Source organism: Cryptotermes secundus, unplaced genomic scaffold, assembly GCF_002891405.2.
Source record: "Cryptotermes secundus unplaced genomic scaffold, Csec_1.0 scaffold426, whole genome shotgun sequence".
Lineage (NCBI taxonomy): Eukaryota > Metazoa > Arthropoda > Insecta > Blattodea > Kalotermitidae > Cryptotermes > Cryptotermes secundus.
Genome location: NW_019744113.1, coordinates 597,463 through 617,409, shown reverse-complemented (window position 1 = coordinate 617,409; position 19,947 = coordinate 597,463). Strand labels below are relative to the sequence as shown.

Sequence of the window (19,947 nt, the reverse complement as noted above, 5' to 3'; positions counted from 1 at the left end):
ATTCCCGATGAAGTCACTGGATTTATCGGTTGACCTAATCCTTCCTGCTGCACTAAGGCCCTGTGATTGACTCAACCTTTAACAGAAATTAGTACCTGGAATCTTTGTGGGGGTAAAGAGTATCCAGCGCGTAAGGCCGACAACCTCGCCGCCATCTGTGAGCCGATTACCTAGAAAACGTAGGAGACTCGACATCCCACAATCCTAAGGACCCCCACGGTCTGTTACAGGGATAGCTGTACCTTCTTTACCTGTTTATTCGTTTAAAGTCTTCACTAATCTACAATTGCCTATATTTATTGTCTTCTTTATCAGAAGTGCAAACCTTATCCAGTACTTAACATCTCTTATCATTATTTTGCGTCTACCGCTCCTTATCTGCACCACACATAAATCTGCAAACCTATTCTCTGGGAATTATAGCCCCCGCCAGAATGTCACAGACCTCCTCTATCGTTCTCACCTCCGTGCCAGGCGCCTTGGCTCAACATCTGTCAACTGCAATCATAGTTTGCTTAGCTTTGGTTGAGCTACCTTCTTTTGTTTATCTCATTTACATCTACTATCCAGGGCTACCTCCAGATAATTCGGTTCCTTCACTGTTTCTATTAATTTAACTTTCACGTTCACATTTCTTATTTCTTTAATTATCCGAATAATTTGTTTTCGCCTTTGTTACATCCGTTTCCAGTCACATTTTATCCCAATAACGCTCATTATTATTATTATTATTATTATTATTAATATTATGAAATTTGCTGTGATGGACGATGTCACCAATTTATCTTTGCATAACAGAATAGGTACCGTTGAATCTCCAACAATTTTGGCTTGTGCAATTTCGCTGGTCACTTCTTTACCAAGAATGCATTAAACAGACCAGAGTGACACAAGGAATTAGGCCACATTTTGTGACTCCACCTGGTGGGAAGGAAATTCCACTATGTCGCTCTGTGAGACATAGTCATGATGGTACAACAATTGCATCTTGTATGGAGGAAACAACAATGCCTAGCTTCAGAAGAAGACCAAGTCATGTGAGTACGATAATTATGTTGTAGTGAGCACGAAATTGCGGTACCTATTTCTAGAAGAACAAATCATTTTTATTATATGTGGTGTTGAGGAAATATCCGCAAGGGTATTTTGGTAAATCTAGTCTCTAATGAGATATTCAGGACCGCCTCTGTGGTCAGTGGCCAGAGTTCCTGGCTACAGATCCAGAGGTCCGGGTTAGATTCCCGGCGCTACCATATTTTCTGAGAAGTAGTGGGTCTGGAGCGAGGTCCATTCAGTCTCGTGGGGATAACCGAGGAGCTATTTCTAGGAAATAGCGGCTCCGGTCTAGAAAACCGAGATTAACGGCCGTCGGGATCCGTTGCGCTGACCACGCGACACACTCTATCAGCTAAAGTTGGAACCAAATTCGCCGACAAGCTGCAGTCGCTCGGTCGGTATAGTTCGCTTGCGGACTAAAACCACGGAGTTTGTTTTACTTTTATCAGATATTCAGTTCTCGTTCGTTTAGTTCAATATTTTGGCTGTCGCAAATAACAAACGTAACTACGCTGGCTTTAAACTAACAGATCAGTTAATTCTGTTGGATCGTATGTGATACGCCATATTGTCAAGAGCTGGTAAACTGTTGAACAAGACGAGAGGAGGAGAACTGAAACTTCGCAGCTTGAATTAATTATATGAGATCTGAGGGTTTAAAGTCCGCGTGTACAGTAAGAGTAGATGTGTCAAGCGGCAGATAGGCATTTCTTTCATCTTGGAGATCGAAGGTGATGACAGTATGATCCTGCTAAATTTGGTACCTATCTACACCGCGCCACAATCAAGGATATCGAAATTTTTCCATAATTTTCTTGACATCACAAAGAGATTTCCTGTGGGAACCCGCAGCACAGAGAAATGTCTACTCACCGCTGTTTGACTTGGAGAGTTCGTAGCTATCTTTGGGAGAAGGGTGTAAAGACGTCTCTTGCTGCGGCGGTGCTGAGGGCGGCGTCCTGACGGGTGGGGGTGGCGGTTCTGGGGCCCGATGTGCCTGGGGGAGTGGCGGGGTAGAAGCAGGTGGTGTCCTGCAGCCCCTGTTTGTGAGTGCCATAGCTTGAGTCTGCAAAACAAAAACATTGTCTTCGTTGAAGTTCTTCATGTTTCTAGTTTCGTTTAATGCTATTTTATTAACTCCATATGTAACATAAATTAACTTTACTGTTTTAATGATTTACGAATGCAAGAAAGCGATCGCTGGATATTTAACCGCTCATGTGACAACCTAACCGCTGAACCATAAATCCATGACCCAAAGTATTCCATATAAGGGCTGAAAGTGTAATTCAAGATTTAAAAAAAATGTGAACTCCTCTCAGTTACTGTAGTATTCAGGTTTGCTGCGTTCTTGGATTTTGTCCAACGTCTGGTAATCTAAAGAACAAAAAAAAAAAAAAATATGTGGTTTTGGTGTGTAAGCGAACTATACCGACCGAGCGACCGCCGCTTGTCGGCGAAGTTAGTGCCAACTTTATTGGATAGAGGGTGACACATGGACAGCGCAACGAATCTCCACGGCTTGTTAAAAACACATAGCTTCGGACAGTAGATCTGTCTCTGTCATCAGGTGAGGGGGGTGTATGACAACTACTTTGATAGGTCTGTTAGAAAGTGCTAACTTCAATCGCTGACAACCTGAGGACGGAAACAGATTCAGTTTCCGAGACGTTGTGTTATTCAGAATATTAGACGATGGGAAAAAGTCCAAAACCCAGTAATTCCGAGTTTCAGACACCATCATCGGAACGCTTTAGAATCTAGTTGCTCTAATTTTCATTTCGTTAGAAATACAAATGTAACATGAAACAGAATTAAAGGCAGATTCCACACTGCAAGGAGTCACAAGACTGCATTTCTATGGTTGCAAATCGAATCGCAGTAACGCGCCTGACTCACATGGGGGGGATATACCAGGGGGCAAAAAGTTGACATATTTTGTGGTTTTATTCAGCTTCTGTAGCCGGGTTTGTCCATTCGGTATAGAGACTAGGCTACAGGCTGGACGACTGGGGTTCGGATCCAGGTAGAAGCAAGAGATTCTTATCCATAATGTCCTGACCGGCTCCGTGGTCCACTCAAGTCTCCTATTCAATGGGTACTATCCCTGGCGGCAAGGGCTTGAAGCTGACCATTCACCTCCATCTAATGCCGAGGTCAAGAATGGCGGAGCTATATCTCCATTTCCCCATATGCCTTATGACATGGTGATTAACTGCATAATTAAGCAAAGGGATAATTTTATTTTCTAACTTCTTTCCCCCCAGAGTTTCTAAAGTACCTTATGAGAAGCCAACCGTTTTCACACTTATGTACGGTGCTAGTCAAGAATTTTGGAGGAAGCAGTCATGGCCTACTTTAAGATATTCGTTTCATCCTTTCTCGAAAGGCTGAAGAAAATCAGGGAAAAGAATTTAAAGTTGCTAGTATACTGGTCTGAAATCGAAATGGGCACTTTCCGAATGCGATGAACTAGTAATCAGTTAGTTCACACAGCGATATTCGGTAAAATGAAGTGGATGATAGGATGATGAATTTATTAGAGTAAAGGCTTTTCTAATGAGTTAATACGTGAACAACCTGTTGCCCGAAAGGGTCCCGGCAGTCACTAGTACGAACTTTGAATGGCATTATAATGTTTAAAACAACTGACCCTCTGGGCTCGATCCCTTTATATCCCGGATGCGACATACTACACACAGGTCAATGGCACCATCTCCTGTCCTACAGAAATAGACGCAAACTTCTTGAAATCCATGACAAATACCGTACTCTGAATTCGTAAATCCGTTAGGAAGTTACAGTCACCTCTGGAAGAGTCCCTCATGCCATGTGTTGTACTTTCGTTTGCATTCCTACAAAATGAATACGATTTGTTCAGCAATCAGTCATCACGTGACTGACTCTTCCGTAGTCTAACGGCTTGAGCAGAATGCGACAGCAATGGTGGCGCAGAAGACCGCTGATCACTGCTATGAAGGCAATCACAGGATGACTGCATTATTCTTCAGACAACTCGAGAGTTTCGTGACCCAGTTCAGATATTCTAAAATTATGTAACAAAAAAGTAACTAGCTAATTTGTTAAGTGCGGATTTATATAATTGCACACTGTACACATAACAGGGCCGATCACATTGGCCGCGCGGTCTAAGGCGTAAACTGTCTTCGCTCTCCCGATCGCTGGGATCGTGAGTTCGAATACCATTCAAGACTTGAATGTCTGTGTTTGTGTCCTGTGTGTAGGTAGCGGCCTTGCGACCGGCTGATACTCGTCCAAGGAATACTACCGTCTGTGAAAAATGATTACGGAACTGAATAAGAGGCCTTGGCCCTGAATGAGCTGGAAGAGCCATTGAAAAAAAAAAGATTTGCGAAGCATGCACAAGAATTAGACTAGTAATGCATACAAAATTGTAGTGAGAAAAGCAAAGCGATGAGAACGCTGAGAGACGCGGGCAAATATACAAGGATGAAATTAATATGAATCTTAATTTATTCCAGGAGGATACGGCTTACATTCAAATGGTTCAGAAGGCTCCAGTAAACGCATTAATGAACCTTCTGGTTATATAAAATGCAGGCTACTTCTTGGCTAGCAGATCAACAATTTATCTGCCCTAGAAGTGCTCTTGCATTAGAGTTAACCGTTATTCTCCTATGTGCTCCGCGTCTTGCTAAAGTTCGTAACATCTGATGTTTCCCAATGAAGGTTTTGTATGTATATTTCACTTACATAGGACAAACATGAATATTCCTATCAAAATTCTTGAATTCTACACGCCTATAAACAACATTTAACCAAAAACATGCCTTCTTTTCAAGAGTAACCACACAACCCACCTCGTATTAATTATAATTCGCAGGGTATACAGTTCGAAATCGCATCGCATAATACAGTACTGTTGTCCAGTCTGAGAGACAGAGCTTGTATACCCATCATAGCCCCCAAATTTCCCCCTCCTCGATCGATACCTCGAACTCTCTAAATGACGTTTTCCGAGAGGGGATTTCAATAATTGTGATAATCCATCGTTAACTCAGTTGAGGTTATATAATCTTGTTATACCATTTCACCCCCCTCTGCCTGTGTCCATACGGCCAAGATAATCATAATTATCAGAATAATTGCTGTAGGATGTACATATACCAGTGATATTGCGCAAAATAGATTATTGATCATTTCACTCATGTATTGATTGAGTTCATTATAGGTTCCAGTAGGTGGTGCTAAAATCGATTACAGCCTATCAGATTACTAATCCTCCTCATTTCGAAAGCGGGGTCCCGTACAGACACTTTACGTTTGATGTAACGCTACTGTGAACTTACATCCAAGGAAATCAATAGAAATCGAACGCTATGCTATATATTCACAAAGAGGTGTGTGTACGAAAGAACTCAATTTGTTGAGCAGTTCAGAATGGATAAACTGTCCAGCTACTTCAACACTGAAGTGATCATGGAATTTCAAGAGAAAAATCTTGTGTGTTCTTCGTTTATTATCGTCTTTAACTTCCAGAGTTTTACGCCTGATGATTTTTATTCCTTTATTAATATTAGCCCTGTGCAGTGACAATATATTTTCATTATTATTACCTTATTAAATCTGTTGTTAAAGTTACATAACTGTATGATTTATACTCGCAATTAACATATCAACCGGCCAAAATATTTGGATTTCAGTGTTCGATGTGAAGAAGACAAAGATGTGACGCGACTGTCCGACTAAATTGATGTTCATGAAGGAATCTGAGAGACTGACTCAGACGGATGCTAATCCACGAATATCTGCTTAAATCTGGGTCAAGTGATGTCAAAGCATCAGAATGTGTTAATGCACGAAGAGTGTCTTGAGCACCAATTGCAAGACAGGCATGCGCACAGCGCTGGATCCTACGTGTCCACGCGTGCGTCTTCCTTCCTTCCTTCCCTCCCTTTCGCCTCCCTCTTTTCTTCCTCTTACACTCCTCCAATTCTTCATTTCTTTCTTTCCCATTCATCTGCCATTTTCTGTTAGCATATTTCCTTCTTTTGAAAAAATAAATGGAGGCTTATGCAATCACATTACTGTCTACCTGTATATCTGTCTGTGTACCCGCCCTAATATTTTTAGCCTTATAAGGCTTATGTGATCACCTTGCTGTCTATATGTATACCCGTCTATGTCTGTCCATCTGTGTATCGGTCCTAATATTTTTAGCCATATAAGGCTTATGTGATCACCTTGCTGTCTATCTATATACCCGTCTATGTCTGTCCATCTGTGTATCGGCCCTAATATTTTTAGCCTTATAAGGCTTATGTGATCATCTTGCTCCCTCTGTCTTTGTATCGATCCTAATTTCTGTTCCGAGGTTTATAAGATCACCTTGATGCTTCAGTGTCTGTACGTCCTCCCTAATTATTTCGCTTTCCTTGCGTTTCGTGTGGTATCAAAAGAAAGTAGTGATTAGTTCTTCACAGAACTTCTTGTTTTATTTGTCTCTTTCCATTCTCGTATTTTTGACTCGACCGGTACAGGCTGGGGCCTCCACGGTCGTCACTGAGGTATTTAGTGATCTTCTTCAGTTCCTCCAGGAAAACACCAGGTTAGTACCTCAAATCAGGCCAGTAACGCTTTCTTTCATTTATTCCTTTATTCTCTAACAGTCCTGCAAGGCCATATATTTGCGGCGTCGTTATGAAAACCATAAATCAACTAATAAATATTTTATTAATTGCCTTTATCCTTCTCCCTTTTTTATTCTTTCTCTTCCTTTCTTCCTTCATTCAAATTTTCCTCTTTCTTTCGCCCTTCTCTTTTTGTCTGCCTCATTCTTCCCGTCCATTCTTTACCTGTGCTGGATGTGGGGGCCAGTGCCCAGCCATGTATGAACGCTGTGACCTCACTTTCTAAACGGGCTGTATATACTTGAGCTAAAGCGGAACTCCGGGAATTTAGGAGATTTCCGGTATTCCTTTTATTGTGGTTGCTGCGTGGGAGCCACGGTTGATCCGGACAGCGTTCGCTGTGCAGCGGATCACCACAGGCTTCAATCTGGTTCATTATCTTTAGCATGAAAATGAACGCGATATGAAAAAGCCTCGTTTGTCCGTGTGCCTGCAATATCTTCCAAACGATTCTATTTTCATTTCAGTGAAACTGGTGCTGTGAAGTTAATATCGACATGTATTAAAAGAATGTAATTTATTTATTTTTCATATCGGTTCGATATACAAAATCACACGAAGATCAAATTTTAAAGAAAAATAAGGCTCATCGTGCAAAAACACTAATCATAATTGTTATCTATTCATGTTTTCTCAAGTATTTTTTGATTTGGAATGTCCTCACTCACTCACTCACTCACGGAGCTGAGCCCTTCTTGAAAATCCGCCAATTCTGCAGCCACTCAAGAACTTCCCAGAATTTTATGTAAACCGAAGTTTCATTACCGTGTTCACAAGAGCTTCCCACGGGTCCCTATCCTAAGCCAGATCAATCCAATCCATACCACCCCGTCCTATCTCTCTAAGATCCATTTTTAATATTATCCACACTTATATAATTAATGTAACAGTGAGAAGAAAGCTGTGAAATTACACAATTTCGGGTTACCATAGCAATGAATTTTCCAGCGTGAGCATGCTGAACGAACGTACCTTATACAGTAGGTAATGAGTGAGCGAGATGTCTTCTGCTTGTTGTGTTGTGTCCGTTCTATTGATAATATTTTGATGCGTATATGTGAAATTAATATCGTCTATAAAGAAGACAGTTTACGACTGAATATTGTGCTTGCTATTCGTGTTAAACTTCAGCCTAGACTAAAAAAGAATATTGGACAGAGCAGGGGAAAATAGTAGGAAACCTTATGTAAGAAATAATGAGCCTTCCGTCGAATTTTCAACGGATGCCACTATACATAATAGGTCACGGTTTATGATTGTGTATATCTTAGTACATGTGTAACACATTTGATAGCTGTATTTTCGAAAACGTAAGATAAACGCAATTCATTGTTTCAATGAGGAAAGGAGAGGAGATAAAGATACGAAAATAATAGAGGAATGACTAAAATAAAGATGGCGTAGAATGAAGATACGAAAGAAATTATCCCCTTTTCAATCTTGAAGCCTTCACCAGTACTAATATATATATATATATACACGTATATACAGGTATGTAATGCGACTTCTGTAGTGTCATTAGTTTTGGTACAGAACAATTGCATCTGTAATAAATTAACACCAAGGCCAAAGATTTATGCACAGCAGTACAGAACGCCTTTGAAAGTGTATTTACTTCGACTTTGAAAAGCTTCATAAATAGTACTCTTCTCCAAGTATAATTAGAATGATCAAGTCAAGGAGGATGAGGTGGGAAGGGCATGTAGCACGAATGGGGGAGACGAGGAATGCGTATAGGATATTGGTGGGAAAGCCGGAAGGAAAGAGACCACAGGGAAGACCAAGGCGTAGGTGGGTGGACAATATTAAAATGGATCTTAAAGAGATACGATGGGATGGTATGGATTAGATTGATCTGGCTCAGAATAGGAACCAGTGGAGGGCTCTAGTGAACACGGTAATGAACTTTCGGGTTCCATAAAATGCTGGGAAATTTTTGAATAGCTGCAGAATTGGCGGCTCCTCCAGAAGGGCTGAGCTCCATGAGTAAGAAAGTAAATTTACTTCGATTTGCTTTCGATTTGGTTATGCCACACGGTCTTGCCGACGTCGCAGTAATCGTTCCCGACTCTCGCAGGATAAGTATTTGCAGGGATGGATGGACAGCACGAGAGGGCTGCTGTAGATTGACTGATGAAGGATAATTGGAAAGATTTTGGAAGGAAGCGGCCGTGGTATTATTATTATTATTTATTATTAGACCAGTTATTGGTCCATTGTGCATCCCCCTTTAATTTCTACTGTCGCCATACCCTACCGGTACTGGCGCGTACTATGAGTCCCGTTCAGCCAACGAGGTCGGCCGTCGGTATCTGATATTTCCCCCATCTCCCAGATGCATTGGAAACTACTTGGGCTGGAAATTGTTGCCTAATTTTGCTCAGAAGTCTCCTAGAGACATGAGGATCTTTTACGTGCCGTAAATCTACGACACGGGACCAACAGCTTGAAGTCCCTCCCGGAGGACTTGTTCCCTGAATTTTTCCGCCCTTAAAAATTCCACGACCTCCGCCGGGTTTGAACCCGCGTACCTTGAGTCATGAGGTGGGAACGTTACCCGTAGACTGTATATATATACTCATTTCTCTTAGAGGCTGAGTCGACCCCAGAGCCATAGTGCGGTTGGATGGATTAAGTCAATTGAAAAAAAAAATCCAATGACCTCACCGGGACTTGAACCCGCCACCTTCCGGCTTGTAGCATAGTGCCTCAACCAACTACGCTACCGCGTGCCCCCTGGGAGATGTGTTAGGAGACAAAATAATTTCAAAGGACATTTTGACGCCAGGGTCGCCAGATTTTTCACCCTATTATTATTATTATTATTATTATTATTATTATTATTATTATTATTATTTGTAGTGGGCAATTAGAGGTGCAGTTCACAGAGACAATCCTCACACCCTCCTTGAACTAAAGGAAGGCATCGCAGATTTCATCAAGAACATCCCTCCGACTGAACTGTCGCGTGACTGTGCCAGCAAGGATCCGTGTTTACAAGCACGTGAGGGCCATATCCAACATTTATTGTAACTTAAATATGAGAGTGTATCTGTACTGACGTACAGGCACTATTTGAACAGAATCATTGACTACGGTAAGTGTACACAGATTTTGACTTCTGAACATTAATTCCATCCAAATTCTTACATCCGTGCATTTCTGACGTTACTCTAAACCAATATATTTTTTTGCACTTCCCTGTACGTTTCACAAGGACCCGCACTTTTGGGGGCACGCAGTAGCGTAATTAGTTGAGGCACTGTGATACAAACCGGAAGGTAGCGGATTCCATTCACGATGAAGTCACTGGACTTTTCAATTGACCTAATCCTTCCAGCAGCATTATGGCCCTGAGGTCGACGCAGCCTCTAACAGAAATGAGTACCAGGAATCTTCCTCGGTGTAAACTGCGGCCGGCGCATAAGGCTGACAACCTCACCGCCATCTGTGAGCCGATTTTCTAGAACATGTGGGAGTCTGAACGTATCAAAAACCTATGTGCCTCCATGGCTTATTACAGGGATGGCTTTACCTTTCAGTCACATTCGTTTCGTATCATGACCACACGGCCGTGCCATAGCTCAAGCGGTTAGTCGCTGGCTTCAAACCGCGGAGGCCCGGGTTCCATCCCGGGGTCCGGTCAAGTGGGATTTGTGGTGGACAAAGTGGTGCTGGGACACGTTTCCTCCGAGTACTTCGGTTTCCCCTGCCAATCTTCATTCCACCAATTGCTCCACAATCACCCTCACCTATCATTTGGGGCTCGTACAATAGGCCAGAAGTGGTCGCAGTACAAGGGACTCAGTCCCGCCTCACTAGCAATAAAAAGAAATCTTGGCTACACATAGCTTCACCAAGAATTCTGAAATTAAGTAACATTTTTAAACACCATCAGTCTTTCTTTTCTACTTCTCTCCTTCTTACATGCTCTCGAAGTATTCAACTACTTCCTCTTTGATATGTTGGGTTTTTGGACTTTATCCATCGTCCTGGTTTTTAAGATAACAAATAAAAACACGACGTTTCGGAAACTGGATCTGTTTCCGTCCTCAGGTGAAGGAAAATACCTATTCAGTTGGGTCCGTTAGAAAGAGCTAGCCTAAATCACCGGAGGTCCAGTGATATATCAGTGTGTTATACACCATCGTCAGAATCCTATAGTAACTACTTCCTCTTTGGTCAGTGGAATAATTTTCCTTCGCTGGAATAGGAGGAAGCTATATATAACTCCAGGTAATTCCTACTCAGAAGAGGTAATGACATAGCACATATATTCATGCCAAATATGCGAGATCTGACATCCAATTTCAGATACATTATAGCCGAACTAGATACAAGAGAAAGATATGGCTAAAGTAAGGACTGTGCCCAGAAGATGACAGAGAATAACTGTGCAGGAATGGCTGCGAGGTGTGTTCACCTGACCAAGGAATTTACATTGCTCAAGTGACAACTGCCTCATGAACATCTATTATGGTCACTGACTGTTACATTCCTTTCAAAGCGTCTGATCTGGAGATATTCCCGCTCGATTCTCGGCACGAATATCGCCCGGTCTGAACTATTTCTTTAGTCGGATAGTCGATAGTTATTCGACAATGAAGAAATTCTCTGATATTATTATTAAAGCAGAAGTTCTTTTACTTAGTTCACAAGAATCCGCCATAGCTTAAGCCGGTAAAATTGTATCACATCGTTGTATTCCTCAGTCTACCCATGCAAACTCTGGGACTGCATATCAAAACATGTAGCTACAGCTTCATTTCATAATCTTCGTTGTTTATCATTTACTAAATAATTCTATTTCGTACAATAGGCCAGAAGTGGCCGCAGCACAAGGGACTTAGTCCCGCCCCACTAGCAATAAAAGAAAAATTATTCTATCGTTCTACACTCCACAACATTCTCTTCTTGAACTCTGATGGATTAAGCCTTCTGGCAGGTTTCCATCAGAATTAATCTGCAACTATGGATTTTGTAGACAATTGGTAGGACTTCATGGACGGGTTATCAGGCCGTCGCAAGACCACCGTCTACACAGAACACAGACACAGAAGAAATGACATACATCCATGTTTTGAATGGGATTCGAACCCACGATCCCAGTGTCTAGCGGACGAGCACATTTGATGCCTCACAGAGCGCGTCCACTCTGTCACTACACAATATATGCAGTTGAAACCCTTCCAAGAATAACACAGTAATAAAGAGTTCTTCTGGAATATAACACGGTATAGTCGGTTGAAAGTCAACTGACGTTTAGGAGGAACATATCGTCTCATTTTCAGGATCGAATAAACCCAGCAAGATACCAGCATGGAAGCAGGTAACAAGCTGAGTAACCAGATTGTGGATTATGTAGGAAGTAGAAGGGAAATGGAAGAGTGGGTCTCAGTTCCCATTAGTTTGACGTGGGACAGAATGAAATGGCTGGCCTCCCACCTGCAGATTCGCACAAACCTCAGCCCTCACCCCTGAGGCTGCCGCCAACTCGACGAAAAACCAGATTCAGTCGTTTCCTGCCTCATGTCGGGTCGACATTCGACCACATGAGGAGGGTATTATCTCGGCATAACACGAAGTCTGCGGGCCTTCCTCTCAGGAAAATATCTAGATTTCTTCCTTCGGTCAAGGACGACCTGGGACTGAAGACGCCGGGAGTATAAGGCATCCCCTGTGAGTGCGGTCGATCTATGCTGGGCAGATGAGCGGTTGAATTGACACCAGTTTGAAGAAGCTCCAGCCACATATTCATCTAGAGCATCTGGACAAGTCAGGCGAGGCGGAGCACAGTATCAACTTGGGGTACCGCATCCAGCAACACCACACAGCCATCCCCTCCACCAAACAAAGATACATGGATGGCATCATCAGAGATCGAGCTCCATCCCAACAGTACGAACAGAGAGGATGGCTTCTGTCTCAGTAAGTCATGAAAACTTCTCATCTGCTCCCTAAGAGATCGTAGAAGCCTCTATCACACGATGGTAGACCTGAGTTCTCCGTTATTTTATTTCTGTCTTGTGTCCAAATGTTCTCCTCTGCACCCCGCTCGCCTACATCACCAATCTGTGCCCGTCCACCAGAGCGAGAGACCAAGTTTCATACCCAGGTAAAACGCAATTACGTTAATTTTGTCCATTTTACGTTATACGTTTTTTGTCCGTGTAACACTTCCCAAAAAGGGATGTTAACCGATTTAAGCATGACCATTTCATCTCAGATTCGTTCGCTTAGTTACGTGCTTAATACTGGAACAGAAACATGATTTCCTGCCTCATTTCTGAAGGACACAAACATATTAAAATCATATCTAAGTCACAATATGATGGTTTTCGACAAGATGTCTGTGAAGTCACTGCTTTGAAAGAAATGACGCTAACGTTTTGGCCCATTTTCTACAGTTGTCATTTTTATGTCATGAGCTGGAATTGCTCAATTCGTATAGCGTCAGGCTGCGGGGTTCGATTCCCAGCAGAAGCAGAGATTTTTCTCCAGTGTCTGGACGGGCTCTCGGGTCCACCCAGTCTCCTATCCAATGGGTACTGGGGGCTCCTTCCCCAGAAGCAAAGCGGCAGGGGTGTCCAGCTGCCGAGGTCAAGAATTGTGCAACTATACCAGTCCTTCCCTTAATATCATAGACCAAATTTCACACCCATGAAAACTAAAGCCAAAATTATAGTTTTGTGCATTAACTTTATATTTTTAGATAAAAGAGGAGAACACAAAAGGCTCTTAACTAAAATGTGGCAAGCACTATCCAAATTTAATCTTATTTTAATTTCTACATGCTTCAAATGTTGATTTGTTACGGTCGTTCCCAAACATTTTCAAAGGCTCTATTCTATCTATGGCTCTACAGCCCTTTGTTGGTCCTCGCCCGCTTTTCAGTTCCTTGATCCTATACACAGTCGGCAGGACTCCTTTACGTGGGATCAGCCCGTCTCAAGGCCGCTACCTACACACAGGGCGGTACACACACAGAATAAACGTAAACAGACATCCATGCCTTGAGCGGGATTCGAACCCATGAACCCAGTATTCGAGAGGGCAAAGACAGTTCATGCCTTAGAGCGCGCAGCCACTGTGACCGACCCAAAGGCACTATTAGCTGCGTTTGCCGATTTTGGCCTGCATTCTGGTAAGGAGACATGAAACATGAAGAAAAGTAAATGGGTTTTTGTCTCATTTCAGAAGTCATCACGTTACTCCGTCTCAGCTTCGATGTTTCGAATACTAGACAGACAGTACAGCTGTGAAATTGACCATCTTGGCTCTGCCTGCAGGGTTTACAGTTCTAAATGTCGTAATAACGAATGTGGCTTGAGGGGGGGGGGGAGCTGACTGACCGCCAGCTATGAAATGGGCGCAACTTGTGTCCAGATACCAGGAAGGTCATCAACCCTTTCAAACCCATCCGGGGTTACGCAGACAGTAGTGGGAAGGTCTGACAAGACCAATATCCAGTATGAGATAATTATCCGGTGCTGGGTATCAGAACGCTAGTCATAAACGCCAGAGCAAGAGGTGCATGTGTGATCTGACCATAAACACAATCACGTGTCGGAAAGGAGACACCACACGTAAAATTCATGGAGTCCACTGCGCATGAGGGAATTCATATTGTGCCTGACGGACGCATGAGTGTTTACAAGAAATTATTTATAGTGAATCTATGACAGGGGGCAGGACATGTAGCACGAATGGGGTACAGCAGAGATACGTATAGGATATTGGTATAGAAAGCCGGAAGGAAGGAGACCACTGGGAAGACCAAAGCGTAAGTGGGTGGACAAAATTAAAATGGATCTCAAGAGAGATGGGATGGAATAGATTGGATTGAACTGGCTCAGGATAGGGACCGCTGGAGGGCTCTTGTGAACACGGTAATGAACCTTCGGGTTACATAAAATGCTGGGAAGTTCTTGAGTGGCTGTACAATTGGCAGCTTCTCAGGAAGGGCTCAGCTCCATGAGTGAGTGAGAATCTATGACAGGTATCGCTAACTGATCAAACGTCAAGGATAGTGGAGTCCGGCTGGGTCCACTCGGCACGTCGGCCACTGATTGGCTTATTGTGCCTGCCCCGGGTGATTATGATGAAGAAGAATTTGGTGGAATGAAGATTGGCAGGGGAAACCGAGGTACTCGGAGGAAACCTGTCCCAGCGCCACTTTGTCCACCACAGATGTCGGCTGTCGGATAATTAGGATCGAAACTTGAAAAAAAAAAAAGCGGAAATGCTGTTAACAGTTGAGTACATATTTTAAAAGACATATGGCATTTAGGATGGCACATGAATCATCTGTCTATTCAGACAGAACTTGACAGTTTCTTCAAACCTGCATTAATAGGTTCAAAATCAAGTGCAACTTCTGAGCCCTCTATTGATGAATAAGTCTGGAACGGGGTCAACTCAGCCTCGTGAGGATAACTGAGATGCTGCTTGAATGGAAAAGTAGCGGCTCCGATCTAGAAAACCGAAATTAATGGCCGTGGGGATTCGTTGCGCTGACCACGCGACACCCTCTATTCGCAAAAGTTGGTACTAAACTTCGCCGACAAGCGGCGGTCGCTCGGTCAGCATAGTTCGCTTGCGGATTAAAATCACGGAGTTTTTTGTTTTTTGTGATTTTTAACTAAAGGCTCTACAATAATATTTTTTTATTTATTTTGTACAGCAATACTTAACGTATATCATTCAATTTTCACTTATTTGTGTTCTACTTTTTTTTTGCCTTTTAAGCCTACATTTTGCTTCACTAATCCGGATTATCGCTTAATCCGGATAACGTCTCCCCGCCAAAATTACTACGGATTAGCGAGGGTTTATTTTACAACTTTTATGGGTCAAAAGAGCACAAGAAGAACAGAAATGTGAGAGCCCAGTACGAACGATATTCTTGGTTTCTCTGCCTCTTTCTCTTCTTCTTTCTCGTGTTTTGTTGTGTGCGCCATAGTCCAATGTTGCACGGGAGCGCCGCAGTGTGCTGGGCAGACAAGTAAGTGGCTTGTTAACGAGCCACTGCCCAGCAGTTCGACAAACAAAAATAAAAGTCACTCTTACCCAGATCCACGCATTATAGCAGCAATGACCATTAAGACAGCCGAAAATTATACCGTAAACTCTTGTTTGTGGTGTAGGGAGACTGACCATATGGGTCGTGATGGTACTTGAACACTACAGTGAATTAGTTGTACGAGAAAAGCACAATTCATCAAAAGAATATTTAGGTTTAAATCGCGGCTTAAAGAAACAAAAAAGAAATCCTATTTGTCAGCTAGCCAACATGTTCTGTTAATTTCTGCCGTTCCTCCTATACTTTCAGGAAATAATGCACCCTCATTAAAGTATTCATTGATAAAATTGCTAATCGAAGAAAGCAGTCTTCTGGGATGTGGCATCGTGTAGATGTGGTGTTAACCGACGGTGCCACATCCCAGAAGACTGCTTTTCTTCATAGTCACCGCCGTGAAAACCTCAAATCTTACAAATTGCAAATTAACTAACAAATTCCGCCCCTTAATTTCAGAATTCATTTAGGATTTATTTTTATATATTATTGATTTTGTTGTTTTGTCTGTAGACGCATAGCTTGATTCAGTTTTACAATTTTCGGTATTTTTTTTTCTTCAATTTTGTCTTAACTCTCCTCCCCTTTCCACCTCACCCTACAATCTCTCCTCTACGCCTGCGTTAGGATAGTTCAGGCAGTATAGTAACTAGACCGTGGACTGAACGAGCGAGAATCATAGTTCGATTCCCGGCTGGTGGAAGCGTTTCTGTCATCTTCACAACGACAAGACAGGCTACGAGGCCCTTCCAACTGTCTACTTAATGGATACTGGACTTTCCTTCTCCTGAGACAAAGCTGCTAGGTTCATGAAACTGGTCACTCACCTCCATCTAGTGCCGACATTAGAAATAATTGCACCCCTACCGCTATCACGTGGCCGTCTGCATGGCGTTGTGTTTAATCTTGAGAAAAGAGATAATTTTACTTCTGTCTATGTTCTTCCTTTTCGTTTGTTTGGAGGTTTTCGCTTAGCAACGGGTCTATACGCCATAATATTAAACGCGTATCAAGCAAAAAAAAAAAACAAAGGCTAATAATAACCCTTGCACTGGTCGCCTAGTAACCAGAATACAAACGAAGATAGATGGAAGAAGAAACAGATAACACGAAATAATGGATTTTATATCAAATCGGAGATCTTACTTTGGCATTGCCCAAAGTTACGGTTTTAGACGCTGGAAGTTATCCATTTATGAGGGTTTCTGTACGATGTAACTCTTAAGATCTTTTTTACGACCAGCTTGTATTGATGAATCTGATACATTCCGAATTTAGTTACACGTGAAATTGCAATTATAGCTAACTGGTGAGGGTAAAATTGTAAGTTATTGAAATTTTTTGAGTTTCAGTTTCCCCCCACAGCATACGAGTATTTCAGGTAGGTAACTGGAAAAATCAAAGTTCTGAGCGCACAACCGGTCAAATGGATGTGACTTCTTTCTCTTTCACTAAGTGTCCTTGTGATCAGAACGCGCGAACGCAGTTACATTTAATGAATTACTGATACTTCTGCAGAGATCATACTGCCGTGCCCCCCCCCCAACACAAGGCTGTAAAATATCTATTGAAGCATAGTACGGTATTTATGGTGTCTGTGATGTTGAAGAATCGTAATTAATGGTGCAAGCAGTACAGCGACAAAGGTTCCATCTGTTGACAGTCATGCCCAACCTTCTTATCCGGGTCGACCGGTAGACGAGCGGTGCATGAAACTGACCACTTCCTTTTAGCGCCAAAATCTAAGAATGCGTGAAGTTTTAGATTCAGACTTCCTTGTACGTACTGATTATATATTGTGGAGATGTGGAATGAGACCTGCCAAAGTCTGATATGCTTCCGGTGCAGTTCTGTTGCTTGACCTCGTGGCCTGGGTGTCATAATCAGAGGAAACGAAGGAAAGGTTATATTACTGTGCAATATGGAAAGCTTAATTCAGTATTGGAAATATAATAAATAATTTTAATATATTATTTATATTAATCAGAGTTTTAACTATTGTATTGAACCTATCGGAAGAGGGGTCCCTTAAAATTGTTATGAAATTTTCATTTTATCCAAGTCTGTTGAAAGTGGCTATGGTTTGATAAGAGTGCCCAAAAAAGTGATAATTTCAGTTATCAAACAGCGCCAATGTTAACATAGTAATGGAATTTTGAGTTTCATAAAAGGCGGGGAAATTCTTCGCGGGTGTTCTCAACAGGGACTCTGTTCTAAGCTGTGTCAAGACCGGCGCATTCCGACCGCAGACTGCGTCTAACATTCTCATCACAATTCCTTATTATTTTCCGCCACTTCATCACTGAAGAAGGTAGCATGTTCCAAAGAAATAAAAGAAAATTGTATTTCGATAAGATGCCATACCCAGAAAATTTCAGAATGGGTACAGACTACTGGTGCTGTGAAATCCTCGAGTTTTATTTTGGAAGAAACATCTCATTTGAGTTAAATTCCATCAAAGTGCATGTAGATATACGTCAACAACATAAACGTCATAATGTCTCAGACTTTATAACCTCCCATCAAAATTAAAAGTTAACGCTATAAGACTTCATAGAGACTTGAGGAATGGAAAAGTGGCAGGTGTGAGCAGTATCTTGTGGATGTTTGGAAAGGATTTTGTTTTACAATCGAGGCAGTTACGAACTAGAGACTATTTAATAAACATAAAAGGAAAAATTATCTTAAATGTAAAAGGTAAGATATTAAGCTATCCCTGTAACAGGCCGTGAAGGCCCATAGGGTTATGAGACGTCGAGGTTCCCATATTTTCTCTAGATAATCGGCTCACAGATGGCGGTAAGGTTGTCAGCCGTAAGCGCCGGCCGCCCCTTTCCCCCCCCCAGGAAGATTCCTGATACTTATTTCTGTTAGAGGCTGAGTCGACCCCAAGGCGGTTAGGATTAAGTAAATTGGAAAAAAAATCCAATGATCTTATTGGGAATCGAACCCACGACCTTCCGGCTTGTAGCATAGTTCCTCAATCAACTACGCCACCGCGTGCCCCCGAACAGGAAAAGTAGGACTTTGGTGCGAACGGAGTAAATAAAATTAAAAGACATATTAACGTGATGTATGACCGCACCATAGCTCAAGCGGTTAGTCGCTTGCTTCCCACCGCGGCGGCCAGGGTTCGATCCCGGGTCTGGTCAAGTGGGATTTGTGGTGGACAAAGTGGCGCTGGGGCGGGTTTTCTCCGAGTACTTCGGTTTCCCCTGCCAATCATCATTCCACCAATTGCTCCACAATCACCCTCACCTATCATCTGGGGCTGGTACAATAGGCCAGAAGCGGCCGCAGTACAAGGGACTTACTCCCACCCCACTAGCAATAAGAAAACGTGATGTATACTGATAGAGTATTGGCCTATTTCGTAAAATGGTCCGAACTTATGCGGGACGGTCCTCTATGTTGTAAATCCGCTTAGTTAGGAACGACCCTTTCCCAAACTTCACGGTGTTACAATCTAGAAGAAAGCGCTCTTCATAACTATCACTCTGACAACATTAAATCCAACATAGACTATGCCAATTTGGTATCTGATAATCTCAAAGACAGTGGTCGCAGGTGAGAGGCGAATGTTCAGACTGTACTAGAAATATGTAATATTATTCCACTGTGTAAAAACGTTATGGGTAGAGTCACATTTGTGGTCCCAAGTAAATGTATGGGTAAATGCTTTGTGTGGCCAGCAGGATGGTTGTCAACGCACCTCACCAGCGTCCCCAGGAAACTCACACTCCTGGGTCATAATTTTATAGACATGTCTATCGTTTTACATGTACTTTAATAGACAAGTTCACATTTCTACTGTTGAGATGAACTTTGAGCTAATTTATTTTCGGTAATAAAATGAGGGTAAACGAAACCAGCATCGACAGAAAGCTCAGAGTTAATCTAGTAAGTTCGTTGTCTTCATCTCAGAGGCTACTGTTTACTTACTTAATCCGTTCCTCATACCTTTACGGGGTGGAGTCTTTTTTTTTTCAATTTGATCATTTTACAAATGGTAGGACTTCTTTGACGAGTGACAGTTCGTCACAAGGCCTCTACCTAAATACAGGACAACACAAACACTGAATAAACACATACACATACCAAACATGCATGCCTTGTGTGGGACTCGAACCCACGATCCCGGCT

General features: G+C 42.4%; 1 protein-coding gene across 1 annotated transcript in view; it reads right to left on the bottom strand.

Annotated features, from left to right (window-relative positions):
* Positions 1 to 19,947, bottom strand: part of LOC111874474 — a 197,286-nt gene that overhangs the window by 125,508 nt on the left and 51,831 nt on the right. Inside the window, exon 2 of the mRNA XM_023870001.2 lies at positions 1,930 to 2,122. Coding sequence (XP_023725769.1) covers positions 1,930 to 2,122 — 193 coding nt within the window. The remainder of the gene's footprint in view (positions 1 to 1,929; positions 2,123 to 19,947) is intronic.